The sequence below is a fragment of the Myodes glareolus genome, chromosome 3 (genome assembly GCF_982192425.1).
Source record: "Myodes glareolus chromosome 3, mMyoGla1.1, whole genome shotgun sequence".
In the NCBI taxonomy this organism is placed as follows: Eukaryota; Metazoa; Chordata; class Mammalia; order Rodentia; family Cricetidae; genus Myodes; species Myodes glareolus.
In genome coordinates this window covers 26686016-26707589 of record NC_142028.1, presented here as the reverse complement: position 1 = coordinate 26707589, position 21574 = coordinate 26686016, and the positions used below count along the sequence as shown (strand labels likewise).

Sequence of the window (21574 nt, the reverse complement as noted above, 5' to 3'; positions counted from 1 at the left end):
TCAGCGCAGGAGGAGCACGGGGAACTGCCATGGGAGAGGGATGGATTAGAGGAGGTGGCAGCCGCAGGGGAGGGGCAGGCAAGTCCAGACTGAGCTGAGCCGCGATGGAATTAACTCCCCGGCTGCCACATAAGCCTGTCCAGAGGCTAGCGCCGGCCAAGGGCCACCAGTTGGGGCTTGGCGTTCGGGGACCAGCACCATGGCAGCCCCTGGGCTGCGAGGTAAGTTTCCCCTGCACCAGGGTCCTAGTTCTCAGCATCTCATAAGTCGAGGGACGATGTGGAGGAGAAGGGTTTCTAACATCTGTGTTTTGGGATGAGTGTCTTCAGGTGAAGCTGGAAAGCGTGGTGCGACAAGCTTAGCCCTATTGTCTGTAGTGGGGAAAATGAGGATGCCCAAGTAATTCCTCAAACTCTTATTTTTCTTTACACATTTTATTAGGGAGGGGGTCTGGTGACAGGAGGTTGGTGTCACCTTTCAGCGGCTGGCCACTAGTTCGACCTGTTCTTTGCCTCTCCTTGTCTTTGTATGTGGTCCAGTCCTGAGGATAAGTAAATCAGAAGTCAGGTTGACATGACAGTCTGATGAGAACGCAGCACACCAGAGTGGCCTCTGGGAAGTCTCTTTTTTCAAACCATCCTCAGGAAGGACTGTGACACGAGGCATTTTACCTGGGTGCAGGCAAGCACAGGTATGGCATTCTCACAGGTGTTTCTTAGAAGAAAAGCCGGCTGCACCTCCCAAATCAGAATGAACAGACAGATGTGTTTGGGAGCTTGGCTTTGCCCAAGGTGGGATCTGCTGAGTATCTTGTTGCTGGAGTGGGAGGTGCCTATGGATTTGACATGAGCAGGAGAAGGAAGTAGAAGGCAAGTGTCAGTCACAGCCCTGACACTTTGTGAACAGACATTCCCAGGAACTATGTGGGCCTTGGCCCAGGGCAGGAGGTCCTACTGGGCAAGGTCAGATCTCAGCCCAGAGGCAAGAGGCAGGTGGCAAGAGGATCTTTGGCAAAGGGTATGTGTGGTGTGTGTGTGTGTGTGGTGTGTGTGTGTGTGGTGTGTGTGTGTGTGGTGTGTGTGTATGTGTGGTGTGTGTGTGTGTGTGTGGTTTGAGTGTGTGGTGTGTGTGTGTGTGTGTGTGTGTGTGTGTGTGTGTGTGGTTTGAGTGTGTGGTAGGATGGGGAAAGCTGCTTTTTAAGATAACAGTGACATTCTTTGGTCCTTTTACCTGTCTGAATTTTGCAATCTGACATGAGACCTCAAGGAAAGAGGTCACCCGGCTCCAGCTGCAGGACAACCAGGGCCTGTGTGATTCTGTTATTGTTTTGCCATTCTGCCATACTGGGACATGACCCCTTGGGAAGGTTCTGTCCTCCAGCTTGCCTCTATGTATCTTATGCCATTGTGTTGGCTGCTGATTGGAGAGGTTGTGTGAGGGTTGGGGATGGGTTCCAGACACTAACCCAAGTTCAGTTTTAGTTTCTATGTGTACTTTCTCTTTGTCTTCCATTGTGGGATAGGATTAGAAAGAAGGAGACATTTGGAACCCAAGTGGAATGTATCTGTTCTTATTTTCTGAGGATCTGATTATTCTTATTATTCTTATTCTTATTATCATTAATCCATCTATTCAGTGGTGAAGACGCAGTGTGATCAGTAATGAAAAGTCCCCAGACTATCTTACAAAAAATACAGCTTTAACAAAACAGAAGGAAAACCTTACACAGAATCCCACCCATCTGGAATGCTGGATCCAGGCCAGGTTGAGAGGGAGAGAGAGTGCGGGGGGCTTTCACCCGCCAGGTTTAAAAGTAAACTTTTGCCTTAGGGCAACACGCCCCACGAACAGAATGTGATTGGCTGAACTCCCCTATCATCTCCCCCTTTTTTCTAAAATAAGACAGAACAAAACCAAATACAACTATATACAATAGAAGCAAATAATAAATATAAAGTTACAAACAACAAACAATATTAAGCAAGAAACATATAACAAAAGTTTTACTAAACATTCTATTTCAAGGAGTCTAAATAATGTAGAGGGTAACTACAACTATCTAATCTTTAACTCCATCAAAAATCTGAGAAGGGAAATAATTTTACTCAAGCAGCCTGGAAGTACAAGCGGGAAACTTCCGAAATGTGCAACAAATGGAAGAGACAACTGAATACCTGGGCAATCACCCAAAGTTTCGTTTGCAATGTTGAGTCAACCAACTTTGGCTAAGGCCTGATGTAACTGACATGCCATTTTTCAAAGGCAAGAAACCTTTTAGGACTCTCTCACCCTGTCTTGGCAAGATAAGACAATCCTGCTTTTATCCATTTACGGATATTCTGTAATTCTGTCAGTGGTCGAGGTATGGGATTTTTCTTTGCTCAAAGGTCAGTTCTGTCAGGAAGAAGACAAGCTCCAGGTGGAGTGTCTTTGGTGCTCAACGTTCTCTCGGGAGTAGAGCGGTGATGCCAGGAGCGATTGTGTCTCACTACTATAGAACTATGAGTTAGATTAAAGGCCATTTTCTACAGCTCTTCGAAGAGGTTGAAGATTATACTATCTATACTAAGTATGATCTCTATGCACCTAAATAACTTGATTAGCCTAAATATAAATAAAACAAACATATATGACTATTGATTTCTATCTATCTAACTTGAAGACTAAGAGAATGAACAACTGTGCAATGAGTGAGGACAATGACCTCCAAATGTAAACAATGTATATCATTACATAAATATCTTAATCTGAGGTAGGAATGTAAATATATGTATATATATCAACCTCCAAATGTAAACGATGTATATCATTACATAAATATCTTAATCTGAGGTAGGAATGTAAATATATGTATATATATCAATACAAATAGAGGTAGAAGCATACTCACATACAATATTCAATATATCAATGTACAAAAATCAACACCAATACAATTTTCTAAAAACAATAACTCACAAATACCAATATATTATTATCCCATCACCAATCACAGTGGCTCCTTTATGCTGGATGAGAAAAGCCAGTCCCAGCCTGTGCTTGGCGCTCTAGGGCACATGAAGACCGTGTATATGACAGCTAGAGATGGGGTATGGGGTGCTAGTATAGTGTAGCACCCATTTCTGTCAATTTCTGTTTGTGTCCATCCAGCAGGTTAAGTAAGTGGGCAAGCTTGAACAGACATTGCATAAAAAGAAGTCACAGAATAGTTAAGCAAAGGAAATATAGGTCCCATGGCCTGAAAGTGTTGGGGCAGCCAGTGGCTAGGGCAGTGTGATCAGGAGGCGAGTGGGAAGAGTTTGGCCATGTGTCCTATAGCTCAGGCCAAAGGCTCTTGGTATCCAAAGGGAAAGCGAGACTGTTCTTAATCAAGCATCTTCATGTACCTGGCACTAGCGGATGATTGGCACGATCACTCTGGGAGTCAGTACTCAACCTTTTCATGGGAGGCAAACCTGATGCTCAGAGACGCTAAGGGCCATGCCTGTGATCACGTGCTCACCAACCTCTGTCATCGAAGGATCAAGCCACAATTAAAACTCGGATCTGACCTTGGACCACATATTTCCCCGCCAACTCACCTTATTGCGTTTGTTCTATTTAAAGGAAGTCATTAGGAGGAAGTGTGGATGCCAGTAATTGAGAATGGGAAATGTGGCCGAAAACGGGGCTGCTGAAGGAGGTATTAATTTTGCAAGGGGTTAGTTAAATGCCGTGGTCATATTGCAGGGAAGGCTGTGTCCCGACCCTGCTTCCAAGCTGGGATCATCGTGGGCTCAAGACCAAGCAGGCTAGGGATATACACTTAGCTGGGCTAAGAATAGCTACTGTCATTGAGAAAAATTTATGAACTTTCTGACAGGTCAGAAAAGGAAATAAGTCTCATGGCTCTCAGTGTCTATAAAAGGAGACTAGCTCACCAGCATTAAATTTTAACATGAATGTTGCAAGCTGGGTGTGACGGCACATGCCTGTAATCCCAGCACTCAGGAAGCTGAGGCAAGGGAACCACGAATTCCAGGCCAGTGTAGAGAGCACAGCAAGAGACTTCCTCAAGGCAATTCATATTGATACTATCTAAGATGTTGCCCAACATAAAGAACAATAGTTTTAGTAATAGATCTTATTCTATTTATCAGTGCTGGGGACCAAACCGAGGGCCTTGGTTTGGCTAAGCTCCCTTGCTGAGCTAAATACCTAACACCCATTAGTAGGTTTTAAAGAGTATTATTTATCCATGGATAGTTACTGATCGTTTAAAATAGAAGATGTTTCTGTTTTATTCATATGTGGGTCAGTCTTCTCTGTTACATATAAATGTATTTTATTTATGTGTATGGGTGCTTTTAATGCACACACGTCTGTGTACCACGTGCACTCCTACAGTCTGGAAGCCAGTGGGTCATCAGATCCCCTGAAACTGGAGTTGCAAATGGTTATGATCCACCATGTAAGGACTGGGGATTGAACTTGGGTCCTCTGGGAGAGCAGCCAGTGCTCTTAACTGCTGAGCCATCTCTCCAGCCCCTCTCTGTTACATTTTTAAAGTAGCTGATTGCAAGCCATTAAGTTTATATGATAATGGATGAATTGGTTAAATCTCTAACTGGAAAGGAAGTACAGCGTATAGGAAACTCCATTTAAGATGCCATGTAGACCAGTGGCTCTCGATACTTTTTCTGATACTTCTCTCGGAACTGCTTGTTTCCCTTGTTTGAGATAGTCTCTCACTATTGAAACTCTCTGTGCAGCCCAGGCTGGTGTCAAACTTGCATTGTCTTCCATCAGCGCCATCAGTGCAGGGATTCATCAAGCACATGTCAGCACACCCTGCACCTGCCACGGCACCCAGCTGATTGCTTTCTTCCGGGTTTCCAGCTGTTGACCTTTCCCCTCAGCCTCGAGACGAGACCACCCTTAGTACCTCCTGGGGGGTCATTCTCCCAGTGACGGACTCCTTCAGCTTGTGGTTTGCTGAACCGTGTCTTCATCTCATCCTCTGTTTTAAAGGCTATTTTGTTTCGTTGTACAATACGGGTGGACTTTTTGTTGTTCCTACTCCAGGACTTCTCGGAATGATCTCTAGTGTTTGGACAAGCAGCTAGCCTTAGTTCCTATGCTAGCTTCATTCAGGTGGAGCCTCTTTCTGGCCTGGTGGGCTATACAAGGCTGTGTCTACTTCTCCAGCAGTCTGACTGGGCTGCATGTAACCGTGCTTTCCTTTGTACTTTTTTTTTTTTTAAAGTTGCGTTTGCTGAAATCCTGAGAGCTAGCAGTTACTGGTGACTCAGTCAATAGTTCTGCAGCATTTTTTTTGTGTCCCTTTTCTTTCTTTTCCTCTGGGACTCTAACCATATGTTTGCTGGGCTGTGAATGCTGTTTCAGTAGTCCTTGAGGCGGAGCAAACGCTTTCCAACCTGAGTTCTCTGCTCTCTAGATTACTTTCATTGATCTGATTTTTAAAACTTCACTGACCATTTTTCTCTATTTCTCAGTTTTCTCTTATGCTCACCTCATACACTTTTCTTGTTAGTTATTGTAATTTTCAGCTCTAGGACTTCTATTTGTAAAAAGCCACAACTTTATTCATATATAATTTACATACCATGAAACCTATCTATCCAGTGGGTTTGTTTGACTATGTTCACAGAGTTGCACAATCCACTCCAAATCTAATGCAGAGCATTTCCTTATGTTAAAGAAACTTCATGCTCCATGACATTCACACACCTTCCCCCCCCCCCCCCCCCCGGTCTCTGGAAAGCAGTAATCTAACTTTGTCCTATAGAATTGCTTCACGAATGGAACTCTACGCTGTGTGACATTTGGTGTCTCGGGATTCTTTCACTTAGCACAATGCTTTTAAGGTTCAGCTCCCTCCTGGCATTACTAATACTCTATTCCTTTCTATGACTTAACGATATCCCCTTGTAAGTCTGTAATACATGTCAGTTAACTCCATGTGTTAACTGATGGATGTTTGGTTTCTGCTGTCTGACTGCTAGGAGAGATGCTTCTTTGACCTCTCAGGCACCTGTCAGTTTTCCTCCCTAAGGAGTATACACTTGGGAGGGAGAAGAATCATCAGGTCACGTGACAATTCTGCTGAACTTTTTTCAAGGAATCTCAAAGTATTTTGCAAAGCGGCTGTGCGTTGAAAAACTGTATATTCTTGCTAGCCATTTAAGGTAGTGTCAACTTCTGTGCCAACTCAGAAATATTTGTCATTGTTCATATTTTGTAGTTCCGTCATTCTCACAGGTAGTGTGCTACATGGTTTTACAGGAGTCCAGGAGCAAGAGAGGCCTGTCACTCACTAGAGACGAAGGAAAAGTTATCACACTTGGCAAACCATGAGCATGTTTGGCTCCAGGAATACAGAAGTGTGTGTGCCACAACCAGCATTAGGCCCTTTTACCTGCATGGACTTAGTTTGGCCTCTTAACTTCTAGAACATATATTAGAGATTTGGTCATAGTACTGAGAACAGGTTCTACACTCCCCCCAAAAATTCAGATGCTAGATGTCACAAAACATAGGCAATTTGTGCCCAAATGACTTGATAAACTTGCTGTATGAACTGGATGCACGGCCACCTGCTGTAATAAAACGGAAAACAAGTCCCATCCTCAATATTGGTAGCATAGCTGTATGACATTCTGTGTGGAGTCTCAAGAAACCAGAGTCTCAAGCAGCCACTATCTCAGAGTCCACTCTCTGTATTACCTTTGGAGAGGCATTCTTGATCCACTATACGCTCCTTTGTCCCGAGTTCTGAAATCTGAGCATCTCATACCTTCCCCTGGTAGACAGATGTGTAAATCTGTAATGTGAATATGCACAGTAAACATGACCATGCCATGCAAAACTTGCTCTTTCTTGTAGGCCCCTATTGCAAGAATGCTGCTACTCCTTGGAGGCCATGTTCTATGTGCTCTTCCTCCTGAGCATGGGGCTCCTCTGCATTTCATAGTCTCCTTTGCAGTTAGGTGTGACCGTGAGACTGAACTCTAGGCATCGGGACATGAAGGGTGAGGCTCACTATTTGTAGGTCTGACCCATCCCGGCCAGCTCTTCCTCACTCTTCAGCGACTCTTCGTCATACGGAAGACAGAAGCTGACTGAACCTCTATCACCCGGGGTCCCAGGAAAGCTACCTGGAAAAGAACCCACCTACCACCCTCGTCACCAACCCTGGGTTGTCACTTTTGCGAGAAGTGAACATTGTTATACTTTCTGCATAGCTTCATTTTTAGAGTGTTTGTAATGTATCAGTTAGCTGAGCAGATCATACCTTATATGCATAGTGTCAGTTATTTGCCGCCAATATGGATAGTAATAAAATAATTCCACTTATTAATGTAGTAGCCTACCCATGCCAAGCGCCTAGATTTCAATCTTGTCCAATGATGCCATCCCCAGATTCTCCCAGAGGGATAAATTTAAGAACCCTCTTTACACTTTTACATAGTATAGACAGGGAGAAGCCCTTAAAGACGGGGTGAATACTGAGCTTCTGGTACATAGTAGACTCACAATGAAGAGGTCGATAAAATACTGAAAATTTGAGAAAAGGGACTCAGTAGGGGAAGTGCTTGGTTTAAAGCCCCGGTGACTGAGTTCAGATTCCCAGAATTTATGTGAAAAACTATTGGACCCAGTAGTGTAAGTGTCTGTGATCCCAGTGTTCCGTGATGGGAAGATGAAAGGAGAGTCCTTGCACACTAGCAGTGTGACTACCTGAGTTCTTGCACACTAGTAATGTGGCTACCGGAGTCCTTACACACTAGCAGCTTGGCTATCTGAGTCCTTGCACACTAGCAGCATGATTACCTGAGTCCTTGTACATTAGCAGTGTGACTACCTGAGTCCTTGCACACTAGCCGCTTGGCTACCTTGGTATGTGCAGCCCTGCACAATAAGGGAGACCATGTAGAAACTAGAAAGTGAGATGGACACCCAAGGGTGTCCTTTGACCTCCAGAGTGCCACATGGTCACTCCTTCTGCTCTCTCTCCCCCCTTCCCCATCTGTCTCTCACTCTCAGTTTTATTCTTGCTCTCTTTCTCTCACACATATTCTGCACACGAAGACCAAATCATGCCTTGGGGTGCCATCAAGAAGTGAAAAGACAACCCCTATAATGGAATAAATCTTTGCAAGTCATTGACCAGATAGGGATCCTGTTTCCAGAATATGTAAATAATTCTTACAATTATACAACCAAAAGATAGCAACCTAATTTTTAAGTAAACAAAGAATCTATATTTCTCCAAACAAGATGCACACCTGACCAGCATCCTGTGAAGAGATTCCCAGTATCATTGGTCATCAGTGAAATACAAATCCATCCTAAGTTTTAATGTTCAAACCTTGATCTCTAGTTCTGAATATTCATCTTCACTGTGTTAGGGCAAGTTGTAGATACACTCAAGAGAAAGAGGTGGTCAGATATGGGAGATGTTGTGGGTGGTGGAGGGGCATGAGAGACGCTGAAAGAAGTCACAGAAGAGATGAACCAATCAAAGTGGGATATGCGCGTGTGTGCATGACAAGGTGGTGAAGTTACGTTCGCTCATTGTTCATGATGCATCATCACGTTCTTTCGTGTCAAACAGAGTGAACTTGTTGCAAAACAGGCCTAATTAATAAGCCAATAGAACAGTTTTGACCAATTATGTTCTAGACAGGCTGTTTTCTCATGGCAGACAAAGGAGGGCATGTACACTTTAATCTGATCAGTCACGCTCTGAGCCAGAGTGAAGGATGGGTTAGCAATGAGTAAGCTTCATTTGGTTCACCTGTCTGAGTTCTAAACTATGAATTTTGTCATTGAGTGAGTACATGACAGAGACAGCATGTTCTTCATAAGGTTATCAGAAGGTTAGATGAGTTGATGTAAACAAAGTGCCTGGCCCTGCCAGTGAGCTCAGGTTTGGAATGGATTTGGCTAATGAGGAATTGCTACAGTGTGGATCTTCTGTGTTCCTCAAAGACTCGTATGTTGAAGGTTTAACCCTGCACTTGTCAGCCTACGTGGATGTGGGGGAAACTTCAGACATGGCAGGAGTGGAAGGCAGTGACTAATAGAAAGAGGTTGGGTATTTGGGGCCATGTGTTTGAAAAGGATATCAGAACCCCAGTGCCTCAACTTTTATGGCTTCCTGGGTGCTAGGAGGTGAACAGCTTCCTTCACCAAATACTTGGACCAATATGGGTTGTCTTATTAGAGGCCCCAAAGCAGCAGCAACAACCTCCTAAGGGCTGAAACCTCCAAGCCATGGTCTTAAAGAAACTTTTCCACTTTCTCAGTTGATTTATCTCCGGTATCGGTTCCAGCAGGTACCTGGATATCTAACTAGAACAGGAGTGTTTATATTTGATGGAGGTGTTAGGAAGGAGAACACTCAGTTGCTTGGTAAGTCTCAAGACAATGGAGATTTTATAGTAACACCATGACCCATATAACAAAAGGTCCTCCCATTCATGAAGGTCATTTGTAGCAGTAAGGTGTTGAGGATTGCCCCTATCTACCCATCCCCCATCTCCCATTCTTCCAGACACCCCATTTATGCTCACTATAGCCAGTGTGGTCTTTAGAATATAATTCTAAGTATGGTATGTTTCTCTTCTGCTTAAAATCATATTACATTACTATAAATTATGACCTTGAATACCAACAGTAGAATCTGGCAATGGTTATAGAGTTGGAGAGAGATGTTCAGAATCAAAGAAAGTCAATACCAAAGACCAAAGAAGAGAAAAAGAAGTTTATCCCATGGGACCTGCAGGAATTTCATTCAGAATACACACACACACACACACACAGACACACACAGACACACACACACACACAGAGAGAGAGAGAGAGAGAGAGAGAGACAGACAGACAGACAGACAGAATGCAAGAATACACATGAACATGGTGAAGCAGGAGAAAGTCTTGGGAAAGTTGAGGAGAATGTAAAAGATGCTAAAAGACCTTCCAGGACATGTTAAAAACGTTTACTTTAATATCTCTAGTGGTCCTGTCTGTACGTCAGTCACACTGAGCACAGCTGGCAGCCGGCGCTGTGGGTGGGAAAGAAGTAGGCGGAGGCAGAGGCTGAGGTCCTCACTCCCAGAGCCCCAGTAATCGCTGCTCGGGACCAAAGGACTGCCGCCTTCTTGGAACCTCTGCTCCCTTGCCCACTGCAGATGCCTATTCCTCACCTCCAGATGAGTTTCATACTTGCCATCCCAGCATTGAGGAGGTAGAGGCAGGAGATTTGTGGGTTAGGACAGCCAGTGCTACGTAGTGAGACCGTTCTTAGGAAAAAAGTCATGTTCTCTGGGGTCTTTCCTGACACCTCTAGGCAGAGTGGAGGGCCTTGGCCTTTCTTTGTTGGACATCTTCCTTCCCTGTGAGAACCCAGGGCTTGTTGGGAAGGACTGTGTTCTGTTTAGCTTTACAATCTCAAAAGTCCCACAATGCACAGCAAGTGAAACGGCTCTGGAATGAAAGAACAGCGATACAGGAGACTGGATGGAACCGCCTTGCCCTTCCAGGGGAAACCCAGGCATGCTTATGACATGATGGAGGGCGTGTGCAGTAAAGGATCGGGGAGGAGGAGGCAGACAGCAGATTCACGGGATAAATGAAGCAGTCCAGACAGGTAGGTGTGGAGTGGATCACGAAAAACCCTATGCAAACAGACTAGACAGCTTGTTTTTCCTCCTCACAAGAGTAGAAAACCCGCTGATGGGATTGACGTGGTGCAGGTGCTTCAAATGGCAGCCTGAGCCATGTAGGTGTGCCAAGGAGGAGAGCTTATGTGTTAGTTCCCTTCCTTTCCCATTGCTGTTTCCCTGTACCTGGCAGGAAACAACTCAACAGAGGAAAGACTTAGGTGGGCACGTGATTTGGGGGATACAGTCTGCTACAGTGGAAAGGCATTGTGGGTGGTGACTCCATCCATTGGAGTCTCTGTGGTGGTTGGAGTGTAGAGTTGTTGCTGGCTACATGGCATCACCAGGAAGGAGGGGGAGATGGAGGGAGAAAAAAGAAGGAAGGAAGGGAGGAAGGGAGGGAGAGGGAAAGGAGAGAAAGAAGAGGAAGGAGGAAGAAGAGGAAGGAAGAAGGAAGAAGGGGGGAAGAAGAGGAGGGGAGGGAAGGAATGAGGAAGAGAAGGAGAGGAGACAGAATACTTAGGTTGGAGTGAGACTGGCTTTAACCCTCAATGTCCACTCCCATGTGACCCATTTTTTTCAATAAAGCCAAAGCCCTAACTCTTTTTTGTAAATCACTTCTTTTTTTATTTAGAAGACTTGCTACGTGAGATATTTTGATCATTTTCTTTCTCCTCCCCAACTTCACTGAGAAATTCCTACCTCCTTACCTATACAACTTTATATTCTTTCTTTTTCTTTTTCTTTTTTTATTGTTTTTATTGAGTGATATATTTTTCTCCACTCCCCTCCCTTCCTCTCCCTTCCCCTTCTATTCTCTTCCATTGTCCCCATGCTCCCAATTTACTCAGGAGATCTTGTTTTTTTCTACTTCATATGTATATTAGATCCTTATAAGTCTCTCTTAGGTCCTCATTGTCATCTAGGTTCTCTGAGATTGTGAATTATAGGCTGGTTTTCTTTGTTTTATGACTAAAGCCACTTATGGGTAAATACATATATTTGTCTTTCTGAGTCTGGGTTACCTCACTCAATATGATGTTTTCTAGATCCATGCATTTGCCTGCAAATTTCAAGATGTCATTTTTTTTTTGCTGTGTAGTACTTCATTGTGTAAATGTACCACATTTTCCTTATCTATTTTTTGGTCGAGGGGCATCATTTAGGTTGTTTCCAGGTTCTGACTGTGACAAACAATGCTGCTATGAGCATAGTTGAGCACATGTCCTTGTGTCACAACTGAGCATCCTTTGGATATATACCCCAAAGTGGTATTGCTAGGTCTTGAGAAAGGTAGTTTCCTAATTATCTGAGAAATTGCCATACTGATATCCAAAGGGGCTGTACCAGTTTGCACTCCCACCAGCAATGGAGGAGTGTTTTCTTTGCCCCACAACCTCTCCAGCATAAGCTGTCATCAGTGTTTTTGTTCTTGGCCATTCTTACAGGTGTAAGATGGGATCTCAGAGCTGTTTTGATTTGCATTTCTCTGATGAAAACCCCAACTCTTAAAGCTTCCAATCTTTCCAAATAATGCCACCACCTGAAAACCAAGTGTTCAAATGCCTTTTAAATTCAAATCACAACATGGAGGGGAGTAAGATGAGTGACAGGGAGGTCTGCACTTAAGGTTAGCACTTATGCTGGTACCAGGCAGAGATGCTAACTGTGGCAATGTTGTCATCAGGAACCGGGTGTTGATTTGTATTTGAGCCAAGGGCTAAGGAGGAGATTTGTGAAAAGCTTTTCTTGTGTGGCAGGACTTGCTTAGTGTGGTCTCACTGGAGGCTGTGGGAGGTTCTTCAAGACAAATAGGGCAAGGTGTGGGGTAATCAGCAAGACAATTGGGCCCAGATGTAAACTGATGTTTCAAGTTCGTTCAGGAGAGCTCAGCAGGTCAATGATGAAGACTATGGAATGGACAAGATTCTAGGATAGAGATGTCCCCTGACTTACGACAGTCACATCCCAGCAAACCCATCTGGAAAATACTGTGTGTATTTAAAACATCTCACTCAGACTACTGCACTTTTCCTTTTATTGAAAATAGATTTATTTTTCACGTAATAAATCCTGATTATGGGTTCCCCTCCCTTTCCTTCTTCCGGTTCCTCCTCTTCTCCTCTCCCATCCAGATTCATTCCCTTTCTTGTCTCTCAGAAAACAAATAGGCTTTTAAGGAATAACAGTAAACTATAACAAAATAAAATACAATAAGATAAAACAAAAACTATCACAAAGGAGTTGGACAAGACAAGCAAACAGAAGGAAAAGAGACCAAGAGAAGTTACAAGAATCAGAGACCCACTTGGTCACACACTCTGGAATCTCATAGAACCACTAAACTGGAAGCCACAGTGTGTATGCAGAGGGCCTGATGCGGATCCACGCAGGCCCTGGGCAAGCTGTTTCAGTCTCTGGGTTCACAGAAGTTTCGTTCATATTGAGTTAGAGGGTCTCGTTTCCTAAGTGTCCTCCATCCCCATTGACTCTTATATTCTTTCTGCCTCCTCTTCTTTGGGGTTCCCTGAGCCCTGAGGGGAGGAGTTGATAAAAACATTTCATTTTGGGCTGACTGTTCCAAAGTGTCTCATTCTCTGCATAATGTCTAGTTCTGAGTCTCTGTATTTGTTCCCATCTGCTACAGGAGAAAGATTCTCTGAGATGGCCGGGCAAGGCACTGATCTGTGCAATAGCAGAATGTCATTAGGAGACATTTTGTTGGTACTCTTTTGGTTTTTGTTTGTTTTTTAGAACAGTAGTATTTGATTTGACCCTAGGTCTCTGATTCTCGGTTATTCAAACTGGATGGGTATGGGTTCCATCTCATGGAGTGGGCCTTCCATCAAATCAAATATTGGTTGATTACTCCCACCAGGTTTGTGCCACTATTGCTATGGCATATTTTTTTTTAAAGGCAGGATATCATTGTGAATCAAAGGCTGATTGATTTAAATGTGGCTGACTTGGTGTTCACATTTCTCTTTTGGTGCCATGCAGAATACCGTCCTGTACCAGAAATGCTAGAACAAAGGGGTGAAGGCTCTATGTCAGCACCAGGTCAACTTCCCCATGTTCATTGAGTTGTGGAGGTGCTGTCTTCAGCAATGGGACCTGGCTGTCAGTTTGTGGAGTGCAACCTACAGTCTTGGCAACAGCCTGGGTTATTTGGGGATTCCCATGAGACCCCTTCAGCCAACAATTCGATTAGATATAACCCATCCCTGTTATCGAAGGCTTCATTTGGTGACAAGAGATGGCCCCTTGGGACTTTGCCTACCATCATTATTTTATGATTTCACTTAGACCATCTTCATATGTATATTGGGAAGCTTCTACTGTATCAGGTTTCTATACTGCCCCACAAATGGCCCTTACTTTTAGCTTTCTTTCCTTGCATTCCCTCCCTTACCCCCATTCTCTTCCCCTTTCCACTTGGTCCTCCTGTTCCAGCCCTCCCTATCCATCCATAACCATAATCTATCTGCCTTTAAACATGTTCAGAATACTGACTGACATTGAACACAGATGGGTAAACCCAACTGTATCAAAGCCTTCTTTATAACAAAGTATTGACATCTCAGGTAATTTGTTAAATACCACAGTGATAGTCAAATGATGGAATGCGGACATTTCCACACTACCCCAAAGTTGAAAAACTCTCCTAAGATGAACTATGTTGGACCTGGGGTGAGGGCCTTCAAATGTGGAAGTGCCCAGCTCTCTCTGAGCCTCACCAGAGGAGCCACCATGCTTAGGGCCATTGCTATCTGGACTCCTGTTCTTAGCCTTGGAGGATGAGTGTGCTCTGTCTCCCTCTGATGTCCTGGGTCTGACTGTTCTTGCCAGAAGCAGTGATTTGAGATGCAGTGATGAAGGATGTCCTGTCCCCTTTTGAGATATAGCCCTGTTGTCTAGCTCAGGGTTGTCTAGACCCCACTGCGCTCTCCAGACTGGCTGTGTGTGGAGCCGTGGAGCTGTGGAAGTCATATTGCCTTGGCCTCCTTGGTGCCTGTGTCGCAACGTCTGGCTGAGGTTGCCTTTTAAAACCCAGGGCAGTTCAAGCTTCAGTCATCCATAGTCAGTGATGAGACGGGGATGGTGCTGAGGGGGAAGCTCGGAGGAAAAGTCCTGTTGCTCGGAAGCCCAGCACCCCTGGGAGGGAGGGAAGCCTGCTCCCACCACCTCTGGGAGGTTCCAGGGCCCTGATGAGTCACCTTGTTCTCTATCCTGAACCTGCTGAACCCACTTCCTGTTCTTTCCCTGACAATGAATTCCTTGCCTTGCTCCTGGCAGTGTCTCTGGTCTTCTGTTCTTGTTTATTGTCCTGGCTCCCGCCTGAACTTTTCTTGAGTGCCCATCCTTTGTGGCTATTTGAATGCCTGTTCTCCCTCTAATCCTATGCAGTAAATTTGAAGACTTGTGCTAAGCTGTCTGTTGGTCTCTCGCTCTGTGTGTGTATGTGACATGATTTGAAGGATTCATTTGGAATCCCTGCCTCCCAGTGTTTCTCAAGCGTCACCCTCCATCTGTGTCCCCCATTGGAGACTGTGCCTTCAGACTAAGTCCTGCACCCAATGAACCCACCAATGCTTTCAAAATACCTTCCTACTTATGCTATCTTGTGCTATCTGTTTAGTGTAAATAAGCCTAGTCAGGATTAAATGAAGGGTTGGGTGTGGGAGCTCTCTGGTGACGAAAGGGGAATATTTGAATAGAATGAGGCTTATCAAAGTAGAGAGGGCTGAGGGGAGGATCTCAGGACTTGTGTAAGTAGGCTCTGAAAGCTGGCTCTACCTCTTCGGTCATTTAGACATGGGCCTCTCCTGGCCTGAATCCTGTAGGCTTTATTTTTCTCTTCAAATCTTCCATTCTACCTAAGGCACCTGTAGCCTTACAAAGTCTGGAGGTTGGAGTTGTCCTCAACAAGAAGGGCAGAACCCTTCTTTAGGGTCCCTGAACTGAAATAGCCAAGACTGAGCCCAGAGTAGAAAATGTGGTAGTCTCAGACGAGTAAGAAGTCAGTCCGGATGGAGAGCCGGGTGGGCTAGACGAGAGCCAGTGCCCCTCCTACTGAGTCTGGGAAGCTCCGTAGGAAGCTATGGTAAGCAGGCATATGGGAGCTACAAGCAATGCCGGAGACTTAGAGCAGAGTAGCTGGATGGGGCTGAGAAGGGTGGGAAGACTTAAGACCTGGAGACGAGCAAATGGGGAAAGTTTGGGATTATAGGTCAGAGTGTGAGCCCTTTCCTGTTGGCTGGATGCTGGCTGGGTGTGAACCATTTGAGCTGAGCAGTTGAGGTCTAAGAGGAAGCCCTTACCTGTCAGCACCAGAAGCAAGAAAGGTGGGGAGAGTTTGTGCATAGTGGTTGGAGCCTAGGGAGCCCATAACTTTCGGCATTTGGAGCTGGATAGGTGGGCAAAGTTTGCAATGTCATTTGAATTTAGATGGGGGCTTCATTGACTTTGTAGACTGCTTTCAGTAGCGTGTTGTTTATGCAAATATTAATTCCACTGAGTCAGGAAGTTGGGAGAACTTTCCAGCTTCTAGTGTCTTCTATTTCTTTCTTCAGTATTTTATAGTTTTTCACTTTCTTGACTCTATGGTTAGATTTATCCCTACGTAACAGGATCTTTTTGAGGCTGTGGTGAATGGGTTTGTTTTTCTGATTTCTCTATCTCTAGGTTCTTCATTGATGTACAAAAACTATTGATATTTGTATACTGGTTTTATATCTTACTGTCTTCCTGAAATTAAAAGAAACTGAATCTTAAAGGTTTTAATGGAGACCATAGGGTCTAAGTATAGGGTCAGACCATCTGCAAACAGGGATCAACTGTCTTCCTTCTCTATTTCTTTCCTTTCTCTGGCTTTACTGTACTGACTAAGAATTCTAGTACTATACTGACCAAGACTGTAGAGATAGGACACTTCTATCCTGTTCCTGATTTTAGAGGAAGTGATTTTATCTTTTCTTCATTCAAAATGATAATGGCTGTCAGCTGGCTGGAGAGAGCCCTTGTGTTGAGGTATGTTAGTTTCTTCAGTTATGTATAAACTATAGCTACATAAATTAAACTATATCTATATAAACTATTAAACTATAGCTATAAAATTAACTTTATAAACTAATGATTTAAACTATAGTTAGTTTCTCAGGAATTTTATGATGATGGGGTGATTCGTCAGGTTTTTGTTCTGTGACTGAGATAATCATGTGTTTTTTTTTTTTGTCCTGCTTCTACATACATACTGTATTTCATTTATTGCTTTGTGCATGTTGAACTGTCTTGGCCATGGTGCATGATTTTTAAAGTATGTTGTTGAATTCTGTTTGTGGGGATTTTACTGAGGACTTTTGCATCTATATTAATCAAAGAAGTGGGTCCATAGTTTTGTGTTTTCGTTACATTCTACCTGATTTAGGTTGGAAGGCAAATACAGGCTTCAAGAAGGACTCGGGAAGCGCTTCCCTTTTTCTTTGATGGAGTAGTTTGAAGTATGCATGCATTAGTTCTTGGCAGACACGATGAAATCCAGCAAGGAACATTCCCGGGGTGCTTGTTATTGGGAGACTTTCATTGCTGCATTGGTGTCATTGCTTGCTACAGATCTTTTCAGTCTTTGAGAAATATCCTCTTGAGAATGAGTATCCGCAGAGTGGTTCCTCATAAAATGGGACATTTATACCAGACTGCCCTGTCAAGGTTCAGTGACCATTCTGGAAGAGGGAGGGGTAACATTATAAAAGCCAGAGGTTGGGAGGACTGGGGTGAAGCAGTGTCTTCTGGATATGATAGGGTCGCTATGCTTTTAAAACTGCAGCGGGGCTGGTGTCAAATGGGATATGAGGTACGAGGGCAGATGGATTTCTAGATAGTTCTAGATTTCTGGCTGTGTTCTGAGTGTATAGGACATCCCAAGCATGGATAAGGTGGGTAATCTTGGAAAAGAATCTGGTTGGGAGAAGATCATCAGTCTGGTTTGGGGCATGTTGACTTTGAGAGGCTCTCAACCGTTCAAGTGTAGGTGCCAAGCAGGTAGGACAATGTGGGCAACTCTGCCTAGAGGAAGCTAAGGGTAGACAGTAAAATTTGCAAGTCAGTGACAGATGGTAATGACCTTCATAGGAGTGGGTGATAGCACCTAGGAGGAAGTTAGGTGTGGTGAGGCCCCAGATCCCACCCTTGACAACGTCTGTCTAACTGATGCAGAGATGAATAAGCTGTCTCTTCTACCTTCATGGCACCTAAATGCATCAGTGCCCACGAATCTGTTTGATGTTTAAGATAAGTGTGCTAGGCCGGGCGGTGGTGGCGCACGCCTTTAATCCCAGCACTCGGGAGGCAGAGGCAGGCAGATCTCTGTGAGTTCGAGGCCAGCTTGGTCTACAAGAGCTAGTTTCAGGACAGGCACCAAAAACTACAGAGAAACCCTGTCTCAAAAAAAAAAAAAAAAGATAAGTGTGCTAAAAGCCAAGAGAATGAAGAGAAAGGAGAAAGAGTGTTTCCAGATGCGTGGACTAACCCATTTCACAGGCTGTGTGTGATGGTCTTGACTTCTCATGGATCTTCTTTCACCTTTATGCTATGCTTTAGGGAGTCTCTAGAAGGTCGATCTCCTTTCCTGATGGCCAGGTTTCACTCACACCTCTACAGCCTTCACCTAATGGTGCAAATAGGACTGTGACTCCAGATCTCTGCCATCACTGCCTGGCTATGCCTTTCTAGAGTGATGGTCATTGAACCACATGCGCCGTCCTAGTCAACGTGGGCTGGGAAATCGCCACAAAAGCACCTCCAGGCAGTTGTGATGAACTTGGCTCAGAGGAAGCAGAAGACATAACCAAGATGGCTGGTGGGTGCTCTGGAGGTCCAAGGCTTCCTAGGAGATGGTATACATGGTTTGACCAAAGCTTTGGTTTGCTTCTCAACTGTGATTTGGGCATATTGGAAGATAACCGCCAGGGACAGGTGGCTCCAGATGAGCATCCTCTTCATCACCTCAAAGCTGTGCATCTGGACTTTCTCTGGGTTAATCTTTCTGGTCTAAGGTCTGCTCTGGGCCAGTTGAGGCATAGATATGCAGAAAGGTATCAAGGAAGGAAACGGGGCAAGATGGCACCCAAGGATGGAACCTCTGCCTTAATGTCCTGAGCTGGGAGATCATGTTGAACCACCAGGATGTATGTTCTGTCTCTGGGGAGGCTCTTCATGGTTTCCTCTGATTTTCAGAAGTTACTTAGTCTTTGAGACCTAGGTTTGAGTCCTTTTTTGATTTCTTATGATTTTTGATCTCCAATGGTTAAGAGCCAACACCCAGATGAGTCTACACTCATCAGTCATGGATGTTTGTCTCACATTTGTTATTTTCCTGGTTGCTCTGACAAAGTACCAGAGAAGCATTTTCAGGAAGGGAAGGTCTGTCCTGGCTTAGAGACTGAAGGGAGGTGTTGGGAAAGGCATGGCAGCAAGAATGCCAGGCTGGCTGGTCACATCACATCAATAGTCAGGGCATAAGGGAGTAGAGCTGAGCTATAAAACCTCAGGACTTGCTTCTAAGGACTCATTTCCTCCAGGAAGGCTCTACCTCTGGAAGGTTCCATGACCTTCCTAAATTGGACCACCAGCTTCATATCAAGCGTTCAAATACCCAAGCCTGTGGGGGTCATTTCACATTCAAGCCACAACAACCCCGCTGGTAGCAGCCAAATTTCTCTGCACACAGCAACATCTTGAGAGGCCATGCTTTTCAAGATCAATAACCACATGATCTAGACTCCCTGGAAAATATCATTAGATCGCTGGATGCCCAAGGGTTGACAATTGACCTGGTGGTGGGAATATGTTCTACCTCTAAACTATACCCTCAACCTTGACTGTGTTTCAAGAAATCTGGCAGAATTGACATTTATTCACCCTTTAGGCAACTACTTAGGGCCAATCTGAATGTACAGGGTGTTGTTGCTCCATGTGGTGCTTAAAATGAAAAAAAAAAGCATAGTAATCTTTATTAGCACCTTTGATTGTGAACTCAGAGGCCAATCACTATTTGGGGTGTCTGGCATTCATTCATTCATTCATTCCTTCGGGCAGCTGGAGAAACAAGCCTAATGTGGCTACAGTGCTAAGAAACGATGAGCTTCTGGACGGTGGTGGCGCATGCCTTTATCCCAGCACTTGAGAGGCAGAGGCAGGTGGATCTCTGTGAGTCTGAGGCCAGCCTGGTCTACAGAGCGAGCTCCAGGACAGCCAAGTAGCCAAGGCAACACAGAGAAACTCTGTCTCGAGAAACCAAAAATAAAAAATAAATTAAAAAAGGAAGAAGAAATGATGGAACTGACCAGTGTGTCTGACCAGCTATAAGACTTTGGTGGCTCAGGTTCAGGCACAGGCGCACTGGCTGCCTGGGGTTTCCTCGCGCTGAGACTAGAGGGCAGAGTGTGTCTGACCAGCTATAAGACTTTGGTGGCTAAGGGTCTTGGCTGGAGAGGGGCCAGAAAGGGGCTGTGGGTCTCTGAGAACTTGACTTGAATCACGGGTGTGCGCGAACTTCTCAAGGCCACCGAAATGGTCTCCTGCTCCATGGGTCCGCTGCTGCCTTAGCGTGTTCATGGTTGCTCTGCCTTTGCTCCCTCCTTGCAGGTGTAGGACTGTCCAGGGCGCCTACTGGCCCTGATGCCCTGGGAGACACTCTACAGTCCTGTCTCCCTGGGAGGAGCTCCACCGACCCTGGCTCATCTGGGGCTTTCTTCCTGCCCCAGATTGCAGACTCGCTGGCCAGTCCTCATGGCCTCTGGGATAAAGAAAGGACAGAGTAACAGTGGATCAGTGGTGGAGGGCTTTGCCTAACAGGCGCTATGCCTGGGTTTGAGCTCCACCGTTGCATGTTGAGTACACACATGAGAGATGATGACAGCTGTGGCCTCTCTCTCTCTCTCTCTCTCTCTCTCTCTCTCTCTCTCTCTGTGTGTGTGTGTGTGTGTATGTGTGAATGTTTGGTAGGGGAGCTACCATTTACTTTTACTCCCATTGACCAAAATAATGAATGCAGTTAGATAAGGATGTTCAAAAAAGCCCAGGTCATTTCCCCGGAGCCATGGGGTCTTTCTTTCACTGCCTTAGATTCTGTGTCTTGAGAGTCCTGTCACCTGAACTTGCGGCACCTCTCTTGTCTTTTTTTCTCACAGACATCCCTTTGCTCCCTGGATCTCCACGGCGACTGAGTTCACGGACAGTGGCCAGAGGAGGCCAGGGACCCAAACAGTACCTCAGAGTGCCAAGTCCCCAGGCCCCAGGTCAGAGGGCCAGTGCTAGCCGACACTCTAGCCAGATCTCCAGGAGAGAGTGTTCCCGTGACAGTTCTGTGAGTATAGGTGGACATCCCAAGGGAGCTTCCCACCTGGCCCTCCTGTCATGTGAGGCTTGTGTGTGCTTATGGGAAAAGCCCTGGGTTTTTGGTAGAGCCCCTTTATCTTCCCTTTCTCCAAGCCAGGCCCATTTTGCAGCAACCCTGGCTCATTTTGCAGCAACCCTGGCTATCTTCTTCAGTGAAGGGTCTGGAAAGGAGAAGGCGAGAGCCGGATGATTACTACCTGTTGGGCTGCAGGCTCCCAGACTCAGTTCCCACAGGCCTGAGAAACCCGTCTCAGCTGTGGCGTCTCCGAGCCTCTCTCCAGTGCCTGGCATTTCATCTGGTTGCCCCGGTGACCTCTCAGGTGGCTGCTGAGGCAGCTGGGTATCAAACCAGTAATAAACAAGGAAACACCCAGAGGGAGGGAGGCAGGTCCCTGGCCTGCTCCGCCTCGCTTGCTCTCTTTCCCTCTCTTCTCTCTACCTCTCCAGTCAAGAGTGGAAGATAGAGAAAGCAGTCAGTCTCCTGCTTCTGTCGTGGGCAGGGTCCTTGC

General features: G+C 45.2%; 1 protein-coding gene across 1 annotated transcript in view; it reads left to right on the top strand.

Moving 5' to 3' along the window:
* Positions 1–114: 114 nt before the first annotated feature.
* Positions 115–21574, top strand: part of Ano2 (anoctamin 2) — a 353748-nt gene continuing 332288 nt past the window's right edge. Inside the window, exons 1-2 of the mRNA XM_048444098.3 lie at positions 115–221; positions 20858–21033. Coding sequence (XP_048300055.2) covers positions 200–221; positions 20858–21033 — 198 coding nt within the window. The 5' untranslated portion in view covers positions 115–199. The remainder of the gene's footprint in view (positions 222–20857; positions 21034–21574) is intronic.